General features: G+C 36.1%; 1 protein-coding gene across 9 annotated transcripts in view; it reads left to right on the plus strand.

Annotated features, from left to right (window-relative positions):
- LOC118264018 (voltage-dependent T-type calcium channel subunit alpha-1G) overlaps positions 1-8823 on the plus strand; it is a 125721-nt gene extending 116898 nt beyond the window's left edge. For 6 of the 9 annotated variants that reach the window (XM_050704803.1, XM_050704797.1, XM_050704798.1 and 3 more), the window contains 12 exons: positions 122-291; positions 451-559; positions 991-1205; positions 1700-1845; positions 2077-2269; positions 3171-3320; positions 3396-3557; positions 3928-4146; positions 4593-4785; positions 4917-5486; positions 5567-5796; positions 5875-8823. In XM_050704803.1, coding sequence (XP_050560760.1) covers positions 122-291; positions 451-559; positions 991-1205; positions 1700-1845; positions 2077-2269; positions 3171-3320; positions 3396-3557; positions 3928-4146; positions 4593-4785; positions 4917-5486; positions 5567-5796; positions 5875-6639 — 3122 coding nt within the window. In that variant the 3' untranslated portion in view covers positions 6640-8823. The remainder of the gene's footprint in view (positions 1-121; positions 292-450; positions 560-990; positions 1206-1699; positions 1846-2076; positions 2270-3170; positions 3321-3395; positions 3558-3927; positions 4147-4592; positions 4786-4916; positions 5487-5566; positions 5797-5874) is intronic. The other 3 variants (XM_050704799.1, XM_050704801.1, XM_050704804.1) reach the window with 3 other exon arrangements.
- The last annotated feature ends 3405 nt before the right edge of the window (positions 8824-12228 follow it).

Below are 12228 nucleotides of genomic sequence, written 5' to 3' on the forward strand. Positions count from 1 at the left end.
TAACTCCTTATATTTTACATTGTATCCCTTAATAGACACTTTCCATATGAAATAAAGAGTGTTTGATTCATTCATTAATCGTCATTATTTTCAAGTTGTATGATGATAATTTCAATATTAGGTTCGAACATCCGCAAGAATGAGCTACTGCTATCATCATCAATGGTGATAAAGAACGACACCCAGTCAGAGCTGCCTAACAACAGAACGCGAACACCGCTACAAGGACCGCGCGTTCTACCGCAGCCCATTCGACGAGTTTCTGCACATAATACACCTCTACTACCTGATGTAAGATTAATACTTACGTACCATATATAAGGCTTTAAATCGCTTACCACTGGTTTTCTAGATACGAAAATATTTATCCGGAATATGCATTTCAATATTTTACTAGTACGACCTAGTTTATTTGGAAATTTTGCGCAAAATCTTTTTATTCTTGTTCAGGTATCATGGAAAGCTCCGGAAGCGGGGTTCTCATCTGATTCGACAGTGCGGCTCGACTCAGTGAAGGCACCGCCTCACAGACTATCACTCACTAATGACTACTTGACAGGTAAGCAGGTAACCTAGTTGCCCACTTCATATTTCTACGTAATCCAGTCTTGTTTTCAAAACACTGTGGTTATTGCAATCGATTATAGAGAACTAGGTGACTGTCCCTGTCTGTACTTTCTGATATTTAATGCATTCCATAACCATTGCTTACGTATCGATTGAATTTCGACGGTAAGAATAGGTTAGTAGGCCTAACTATAAACAAAACTTAGTTTGACGTTAGCCGAGTTAACAAACTTTACATCGACCGTTGAAATGTCAGGACAAAACATTTTGATACTTGATTAATAGGTACAGACTTAATGACAGCGTTTCATAAACATTTATCTACATAGCTACTAATCGAACATTGAAGAACTCTACAAGTACCTACTAACAAAGGATCTAGATTTTAAAACCGGATATTGATAGTATACCACATTTTCATAGGCAAGTTACGAGTGTCTGACTACGACTCATTGGTAACAGTGACATCGGTGTCAGAAGTGAAGGCGAGCAATTTGGGACCCTCATCACCCGTAGTACCGGTGACGCCTAGACCGGTGAGGGAACTACCAGCACCCTCAATACCAACAAGGATTAACGTCCAGCCACTGCCTCTCATGAAGCAGATCAATGAGGAAGTACGTAGCAGTAAATTTAAGGTAACAGAGATATCGGATCAAATGTGAAAACGAGGTATGAGGTCATCAAAGTAGCTTCACGAGCTAAATCACAGTTGCTGTTAGATCAAAGACATCGTAACAACATTACAAGAACCATACCGAACCATTTTAACCATCATTTTTTTAAATAAGCATCTAGAATCTAACAGTCAATAATCGTCTTCTCATTTAGTGAAACCATCGTTATCACGTTTGAAGGAAATTCTCTAGTCAGCTTTAAATATTTGTGGTGAACCCTCTGCTAGCTTGTGCTGGTCGGTTCGCCACAACAATTCAACGGAGTTTGACCTAAAACTTCCTTTTGACACCTAGCTGAATGTTATTATAAACTTTATTAATCGCTTTGTTCTGTTCGCAGCGCTTACATGGAAAACAAATGTCATACATATACATATTTACTATAGTGTTTGTTGTAGAATATGATAATAATGTCTATATCAGGAAACCAGTCCAATACAAAACATTATTTGCAGGTGGCCATAAACAACGTGTGTATGTTGTCATCAAGGTTCGACAGACGACGGTACAGATTCAAAGACCTTTTTCGCTTTATGGAGCCGACGGGCTGTCTCAAAGAAAAAGAATTTTACTCGCTGTACATTTTTTCGCCCGAAAACAAGTAAGATTATAGCGACCTCAATTCCTTTATTTCGCTAAAAGAATTTTAGTATTTTCGTAATGAAATAAGTACTTTTATGTCTTCGAAGCTTCCCTAAATGAATCAGTCAACTACAGTTTAATAACGTTGAGCTCAGTTTCATATTCTCAATTCTGGTGTGGAATGGAAAGTGCTAAAGTTAAATGTGTGCATTTCAGCATTTAGTTATGTTGGTATTATTATTCCTTTTAGGATGCGTCGATTCTGTACATGGGTAGTGACAAGAGGTTGGTTCGACAACATAGTGCTGTTGTTCATTGCACTGAACTGCATCACTTTAGCAATGGAGCGACCCAACATTCCACCAGACTCCAAGGAGCGATCCTTCCTCTCTAGTGCCAACTACGTATTCACAGGAGTATTCGCCGTTGAAATGTTTATAAAGGTCAGTTTAATTTAAATATTTTATAATTGACTCGAGTAATTTTCTCTTATTTGTATTGGTATGACTGCGTGTTAATTAATTAAATTATTTCTACAAAATATTCTCATATACTTTTCAAATTCCATGAACTCGAACCTAAAATTAATCACAATAATTAAACGTAAGCCATACAAATTTAATTATGAAGAAACCTTTTACTACCTTAATATAGCATCTTATAAATATGTAACAGGTATTAAAATACAGTGTGAACAAAATGTCGTAATTTGTCGGCAAAAGTAATAAAGTCTTCGGTTACATTCCTAGTGAATGTGCTACATTGTCGATATGACACTTTATGTTTATACATAGTTCATAATGTAGATGAAAACCGCTGTCGACTTACCCTGTAATCATACTAGTACCATGTCTTTGATACCACATCATTTGTATTCAGGTTAATAATACTTACGTTACTTTGTAAAGTAACTTCCAGTTTATTATGATAGAAAAGGTTTCTAACATAATCTGCAAAAATGGCGGAAAATAACCATGTAATCAAAAACACTGTTTTCACCACTGTGTTAAAAAAGACACTAAACCTCTACAAAATATTTCGATAAAACATGAAGTATGTCTGCTATCGAATATTGTACGGTAGAGAGCGGTATAAGCGAAGCATGAAACAGTTTGGCTAGGAAACATGGCACGCTGTTCATGTCACGTACACTCCAATAGCTTTACCCACTTCTATCAACAGTCACTGCCATATTGTTTTTGCTTCATAGATAAATATTTACTTTAGATATTTTAGACAATGTTTTGGAAAAGACAAATCGTATTTACTATATCATGTTGACAGAACAACATGTAAATAAACAGTTTGAAATTAAGGTCTATTTATCCTGTATTTGCTTATCAGGTAGTGGCATCAGGAATGTTTTACGGCCCCGACGCGTATTTCACATCTGGTTGGAACATTATGGATGGATCTCTAGTCATTATATCCATTATTGACTTACTAATGTCTCTAGTATCAGAATCCAGTCCTCGAATATTTGGAATTCTCAGGGTAAGACGCTCGGACCTACGTATGTTTATGACCTCATTAATAAGTAATAATTAACTTATTCTTGTTTTTTACCAGGTATTTAGATTACTAAGATCGCTAAGGCCACTGCGAGTAATAAACAGAGCGCCAGGATTGAAGTTAGTCGTACAAACACTGCTGTCTTCATTGAGACCCATCGGAAACATTGTGCTAATTTGTTGCACATTCTTTATCATTTTTGGTATTTTGGGAGTGCAGGTAAGAAATATACATATAAATTAAAAACATAATTTATGACATAAACACAAAATTAATCAAATATTCAGTTCTTAATGTATACAATTTGCAACATGGTACAATTGCATAACTGGTACAATTTGTGTAGGCACACAGCAAAACCCTGGAGGACAACATGAGTAGTGCCTAAAGCCATTCTGTGTAATTATACCACTAACAAGAGGCGGATCTAAGCTACTTGTCCCAAGAGCAATGCAATGCAATCCGCTTACATCCCAATCCACTTGATATACCTAAACGCCAAATTAATATGAATCCAACTAAAACATGAAATCTAAAAATTCTAATTTAAGCAACTGTGAAAACATGTAAAGCTAATCTCTTATTTCAGCTTTTCAAAGGAGCATTTTTCTACTGTGAAGGTGCAAACATAAAGAATGTAAAAAACAAGTCCGATTGCTTGGCAATAGAAGGCAATGTTTGGGTGAACAGGAAATACAACTTCGACGATTTGGGCAAAGCGCTGATGTCATTGTTTGTACTGAGTTCTAGAGACGGATGGGTGAACATTATGTACACCGGGCTTGACGCGGTTGGGGTTGATCAACAGGTACTAATCCAATATGAAATCTAATACTATTGTCATATCTGTGATATACAATTGACTGTTTATTATGTCAATAAAATAAAAGATTATATCAAAAGAAATCTATCATAAACATCTTCAGTTAATATACATGCTTGGGTACATTTTTCCGTAACATTTTTGCAATTTGTTTTGAAGCATTAGATCGATTTTCAGCAACAGCTGTTGGAAACGGTCCCTCACAACGATAACGACATCGTTCTACGCTTTAAAAACTCTTAAAATAAGCTTTCAATCGTGCAATTAAAATATAAAAGCCTTTAAAATAGGTTTTTAAGCCTAAATCCTACTTAAAATTCAAGTCACGAAAGTCATTTTAATTTTAAGAAATATTGATTTTTTTGTATTTAGTATTATAGTTACAATACTTTTTACTTTATAACGTATGTCTTCCATTTTTTTGCTCACAGCCAATAGTAAACTACTCAGAATGGCGGCTCTTATACTTCATCGCATTCATACTGTTGGTCGGTTTCTTCGTGTTGAACATGTTCGTGGGAGTGGTAGTAGAGAACTTCCATAGATGCCGTGAGGAACAAGAAAAAGAAGAAAGGGTTAGAAGAGCCGCCAAGAGAGCACTACAGATGGAGAAAAAACGAAGAAGTTAGTATACCTCCAACATTTGTCTATCTCTAATACATAAACAAAATACATAACAGCACGAGACATATTCTCGTGTACATCAGTAAACACACGTTGAATAATGTTTGTTAACTCTGTATATTTTGTTTCAGAGATGCACATGCGACCATATTATGCAGACTATTCACAAACACGTTTATTCGTCCACAACGTAGTAACATCTAAATATTTTGACCTGGCCATAGCCGGTGTCATCGGCTTAAATGTCGTTACAATGGCTATAGAATACTACAGGATGCCACCAGCTCTGCAATATGCGCTTAAAATATTCAATTATTTCTTCACTGCTGTGTTTATCTTAGAAGCAATTATGAAACTTGTGGCTTTAGGGTTCAAAATATATTTAAAAGACAAATGGAATCAACTAGACGTAATCATCGTCATCTTATCCATAGTGGGTATAGTTTTAGAAGAATTAGAAACTAATATAATTCCAATAAATCCGACTATCATGAGAGTAATGAGGGTGTTGAGGATAGCCAGGGTACTTAAGTTACTGAAGATGGCGAAGGGAATAAGAGCATTGTTGGACACTGTGATGCAGGCTTTACCGCAAGTTGGTAACTTGGGGCTTCTGTTCTTTCTTCTATTCTTCATATTCGCTGCGCTTGGAGTGGAGCTCTTCGGAAGATTGGAATGTTCTGATGAAATTCCTTGTCAAGGTAAAACTAAAACATTCTAAAAAATATTTTTACATAAATTGTATAGACTACAAAAATGTTTATTACTTTTAATACTGCAGGTCTGGGAGAACATGCCCACTTCGCTAACTTTGGCATGGCATTCCTAACATTGTTCCGTGTGGCAACTGGAGACAACTGGAATGGTATCATGAAAGACACTCTACGAGAAGATTGCGACAGCTCAGTCGACTGCGTCAGGAACTGCTGTGTGTCTACTATCATTGCGCCCATCTTCTTCGTGGTTTTCGTGCTAATGGCACAGTTCGTACTCGTCAATGTGGTTGTCGCTGTAAGTATTTTGGATAGTAAACATCACTGGTAAAGTTTGGTTTTTAACAATATATTAATTTAAATAAACCTTTCACAGGTACTGATGAAACACCTAGAAGAATCCCATAAGCAAATGGAAGATGAAAATGATATGGACGTAGAACTCGAGCGTGAGTTAGAACGGGAGGCAGATGATGAGGAAGACAGAGCTCTGTGTCGGGCTCTAGAACAGTGTATGAGCCCTCCGCGGCCGCTGAACAAGGTACCATCCCTCCCAGCAAACTTCACGTACAGCGAGCCCAAGCAACCAGCACCGTCCCCCGCACGCCGCCGGCGCACGCTGCACTCGCACACCGCTTTGTTACCGACGGCACTACCACCGAGACGGGCTTCCTTATCCCCTCACGCCTTCGGGCGACGCCGACAGGACTCGAGCTCCGAGCCGCCCGCTGCCCTCTACGAGGAAGACGCACGATTCATCGACGCAGACGATGCCGACCAGCTTGAACCTGGCAGCCCACCTCGGCGGGACTCCTTTGCCCAGAACAGGAGGCAGCGGGTAGACAAAAGAAACTCACTGCGTGGTGAAGAAGCTCGATTACTACGGCCAGTGCTACTTGCCGTACCATCTACAAGGCAGAGTCTAAGACTGAGCGGCCCCAAAAGGAGATTATCTACTGAGTCGGCCGCAACGGATGCCAGCAATACGTCACGCTCCCAACATCAACTTACGCCAGAGTCGGTTGACCAACCAATAAGTGAGGAGGAGAAGATAAGAATAGTTATAGCCGAAAGGCGAAAGATGGACGCGACGAGGCCAGAACCGGATGAAGTCGTGGAACTAGCAGAGCGAGGCTCCTAGTCCAGGCGGGGCCGGCCGCAGCAACACCATGAAGTCTACATCTAGATGTCGCTGAGAGCGACGTCCGGGTGCCCTATCCTCTGTCTCTTCCTCGACCTCCTCTCGTCTATAAGTGTTGAATGCTCAAGGACAGTGAATGCTTGAACTCGGTTGCACGAACAGTGTTTATAGTGACGATTTTATAAACTACTACTAATTGACTTTGGTGCGTTTCAGTGTTGTGTTGCGTTGTCGATATTAATGAAAGATGGATATTGCCTGTTCCGAACTTCTCCTACATTTTCTTTCCTACGTCCGACCTAACCCTCACTTCACCATTTGCGGCCGGTTCAATTACTTCATAAAGAGACTTTAATAAATTTAGTTTAAGGTGTATAAAAGATGTAGATAGGAGTTAGAACTAGTCAATTTGTTGTGGTGGGATGTTTTCTACGAGAGCTAAAATTTACTTTGTAATTTTATTATTAGTACGGTGCTTGCTGTTAAAGGTTAATTCGTTATTATTATTAAATTCTATAAGATTTTCCAAAGTAAACCTCAACGAAATATTGGTTCTTAGACAAATAGATTCAGTTTATCGTGCAGCCACAGACTCGTTTAAAGTTGTGTGTGCAATTAAATGTTAGACTTTACTTAAGAACGGGTTTCAAATCATTGAATTTTTAGTGTTATGACGATTTGTGTATTCAACGATTTAAAAGCCTATAAATATTATAATTTCGATGTGGGTACTTAGTCGTGATTACTTCTAAAGTATCTGTTAGCCAACGACTGTGTAGTCTTCTAGAGTATTGTTACTAGCTAGATCTTTGTCAATCTAATATCTAAAGTGGAACCAAAAGTTGGTGAATTGATTATAATTCTCTTTAAAGATGAAAGATAATATTTTCTGAATATAAATGAATCCTATTTTCTTACAGAGTCATGTACGTAACTTAGACGTGTAACTGGCAATACGCACATAACGGTAGAGTCGACATTAGGTAGAACGAAGTAGATTGTGAGTAACGACATCGCAAACTAATCTGTTTACATAAGCTATGAACTACGATAGTTTCAACTTAGATTGTATTATTTATTGATAATTTAAAGTTTAGTGCGATGTATCACTAGCCGTGCCAAATCTACAAGACCTTTTAAATTAAGCGAACATTTTGTAAGAGTATTTTAATTGAGCAGTTGATACCTGGATGCTTGTCTTTCAAAACTTTTCCGCTTGTTCAAATTACTTACTGTCTACTTTATAAAACGCCGCAGAGCAAGACAAAGTAAGTTAAAGTACCTAAAATATCAAAGAAGGTTTAATTTAAAGCACAAACTGCTGTTTATTTTAAAAACATGTCTATGTGGTTCTAGTTACTGTATAACGTCGTACCTAGTTAGGGAAGTCAGCAATAAATTTTATACTTCGACTGTGCCTTTCCTATTTCTAATGTATTAGCTTGTGAAGTTGAATGTGGGTAGTCTCTGAGATTTAATGTATACTGTAGGAGTTGGAGTGTAGATACATTAAATTATGATTCTTGTTGAGTCTTTATTAAGTTTTCGTTATTTGTCATGTGAAGAGTTTTGTAAATGTAAGACGTTCCCGAGGAAAATAATGTTAACTTTGTGTCATTCCGAAAACTAAAAACTATTCTATTTTGTACCTATGAGAGCAGTACAACAAATATGTTAGTGTGTAGCATTTAGCTTAACGTTTTGTTGTGCCATTTATTCCATTGAAAATGTCAACTTACGACCTTATTAACAATATATTTAATATTACTTGATTGCTTCTCTTTCCACAAGACGCTATCTCTCAATTACATAATGTCTTCCATCTTTACTCAATCTATACCGGTAACTTACAATGGTATCGATCGAAGTTTTATTCCTAGCTACAATAGAGTTCTTGTATAAATAGACATCGAGTGATTTCATGTTTAATATTATTTATATTTTCAAGTTTATGTAAAAGAATTGATTAAAAGGAATTTAGTAAAATTAAGAATAGTATTTTCGTGATAAAAGTAAATTTCGTGATAATGATGAATAATTGTTTTTCGGTACTGATCGTATAATAATTTAAGTGGTATGAACAATGTTCATAGTTGAGTACACCTGTTATCTTAGCTGGTGATCTGTCGAGTTAAGAAAGTTACGACAATGTTAGGTTGAAAAAATAAATCAAAATTCAAATAATTGCGTTTCATTCCACAACATCCCTGACACATGGTATCCCTACATCCGCTCCAAGTTAGATTATTATTTTTAAGTTGTTCGTTTGTTCAGCGTCCCCAGGTAATTTAGCAGGCGCAGGTACCCACAAAGGAGAGAGCAACAGGCGAACTGAATTGAGTTTAGCAACAATCTTTGCGAGCGTCCTATCTTGTTAGCGAGCGCTTACAATCTCATTTGCATAATTCCTTGAAACGAATTTTAATGGGTTCTTTATCGTGTTGAACAACATAATGCCGTTTTCATGAAAAGCTGAAGATGCTCCGGCTCGTTACGGTGCGAAGGGATTTGTTTGTCAAATAATTAAGACTGACCGATTCGCCCCGAAGAGAATCTGCTTGAAAATTCAGAAAAGCAGAATAATTTCATTTCGAGAATCCTGATTTCTTGAGTAAAATGTTAAGAATCTCTTTTGAGGCGTTATAAACAATATCTTCTCAAATTCTAATATTCAACAAAGAACGAAATCTTGTTTAGAAAAACTTTCTGTATTATTTAAAAAATGTATTTTGTTAAGTATATCTGTTAGAATATTATACTTTTAAGTATCAAAATCAACCCGTCATATTCCAAGAAAGAGTCTATTTATTTATTTTTTAATTATAGTCTTCACAATTCTGTTGGCACGTAATGTTAAGAATAATCAAGGCTTGATTATGATACAACAGTCAAAAAATATGTTTATTATTTACAATAAATACGCTAAATACCAAGCATTAAGTACGATTACTAAGTCTATAAAAGTGATATAATATGTAATACGTAAAGACAACACAAGATAATAAAAGGCCCCTTACCAAGTCTACGTACTCGTCAAGACAAAGAAGACTGTAGACATGTACCTACTAACCCACTCATAAAACGTACATAAAAATGATAAGCGCAGACAGTTTCCAAATTAGTTTGAAACAAAACCAGATTGGTACCCGTGGACGTATAAATTCAAGTTACTGTAGACCTTGTAAGTTTAAAAACAACTTGTTTACATTCTTGTGCGGCAGCAATCGAGGGAGATGATTGTTTTCATAACTCTAATTTTATTAGATCTTTTGTGAGCCACGTCTGCGTGGAGCCAGCCTGGCCCAAATAAAAAGTTAAATCGCCTCCCTTTCACCAACTGCCATATTTTAGGATAAAAATTCCACGGATGCTGTCTATTTCAATCATTCATACCAAAAGCCTGGCTTATTATTTTGACCTCTTTATTTACAACCCTGAAGGCTGCTTATAAATGAAATAAAAAACTGTTCAGTGATTGTTCAGCTGTTTGCTCGTCTACTTCCTTAGTTTCAAAGAACGACTCAATAAACTGATTTTATGGATGTTTTTCCTACTTTCTCCATAAACAAGACATAAAAACACATAATAATGTCAACATTAGCTTAGTTCAAAACTCTGCTTCATAATGTATTATGTAACAAACAAACAGATTAATCGTACTGTCCACATATTTTCAGTACACTTATAGTATTTACTTGGCCCTTAGCATTAAATTACATTGGAACTATGAGAGCTTTTATTTTCCTCGCTCACATATGGGTAGGCACATACAAAGGGTTGAATATTTGCGTGAAAAACTGAGTATTTTTATTTAAAAATGCACCCACCCGCAGCCTGCACAAACAAACCAAAATATTTGTCCGGAACGGTTTAGGTAGCTACTGGTGAAAAATTGTGAATTCTGACCGTCAACTTCCCCCGTTTCCATTTCAAATGCTTCGAACAAAATTGTTTTTTAAATTCTTATGTAGAATGCCAATACGTTTATTCTTCCGTAGGGTACCTATGTTTTCAACTCTAAATTGAAACGATTTTCGTGTCAAACAAAGTTCTGAAGTAGATCGCACATCGCCTTCAACTGCCAAGATTGAAGAAAGCGCTTTCAAAGTGGTTCATAGTTCAGAAAATCACGAAACGAGCGAACGAAATGAGCGCTACAAGAAAAGATACTATTTCCAATGATTAAAATACATAAATAATAAATCCCACATATAAAAAAGGTCACATTCTGATTTTTTAATTCTGGGTTCAATTCCCATATTTAGAAAAATATACCAGATTTTCAATAATAATCGATCCGTTGTTGGGAAATAATTAGATATAGTTGCATACAGATTATTTATTAATGATTACTAGCTAAATAATAATAAAAGCCAAACAAACAATACCAAACCTCACACATTTAGGACAACAATAACATCACAAAGCTGATATCTTAAGTCCTTACTCAACAATTTGTCGAAGGTATAAATTATTGGGAGTTAGTTATCTCGGGCTAGTGGAGGCCTCTCCACGTCTATTCAGCTGTAATCGGTGCTTCAGTGCGGTCTCTAATCGGTTTACTTAGAATATTGTTTGACAAACACAACCAAATTAGTTGCCACCAAGATAAATGTTGGGCTAGCTCTTGATAACCTTTGTTATTGTGATTTTGGTTTCAGTTAACCAGTAGTTTATGACTTGATTTCAGGTTAGGAATAATGAATGGGTTACGTAAGTATGTTTATAACACGTCGTCTATATCTTGAAGTGACACACATCTCATAAATATATTATCACTAAAGATTTATTATATTAAATACCTATGGCCCTGTAGCCGCAACCATCAACTGTGTAGCATGTTACATGTAACAAATTGATTTCTGCACGTCAAAATTCTATGTTTGAACAGAATATTGGTTTACTTTTAATCAGCTATGTTATAAACCCATCAAAACAAACAGGGTGCCTATTTCTCTTAAACCAAATACCAAAAACCAAACACCAATAGCAATATCCATGATATAGCCGAGAACTACGAAAATTGAAAAATGTATTTTAAAGCGAACTAGGGAACACAAATCTATATCGAAGGAAGCAATTGAATGAATGGTACCTATAGTTAGTAAATAGCAATATTTATTTACTCTTCATCATTAGCAGATATTTTAAATAATTTAAATACATTTCAATATATTCGTACGTTTCAACTGAAGTGTGAAGATAATTAAAGACTATGAGTTTACACTTGGTGTTGCCATGCTTAGAATATTTTATTCGTAAAGTGTTGCCAATTAATCTTAATTAACATGACGGCGTGCTCCCACCGCATGTCGCCGTCGACAACACGTAATACATACATCATCTGAAACTTTCTTAATTATTTTAATTCACTTGCTTAATATTCATCATATGATATGGCTCCTATATTATGTTTATTAATGTCTTCTTGAATTAATTAGGTTTAATAAGAACAGGAACAGAGCTTCAAAAACTCATGAAAGCACCTTGAAATAAAATAAGCCATTTTTTGTGATCTAATTATTAAGGAAAGTGAAATATCTAAACCAAAGAAATAAACTAATATATATTTTAATGTTATAGTATGAT

This window comes from Spodoptera frugiperda, chromosome 26 (assembly GCF_023101765.2).
Source record: "Spodoptera frugiperda isolate SF20-4 chromosome 26, AGI-APGP_CSIRO_Sfru_2.0, whole genome shotgun sequence".
Lineage (NCBI taxonomy): Eukaryota > Metazoa > Arthropoda > Insecta > Lepidoptera > Noctuidae > Spodoptera > Spodoptera frugiperda.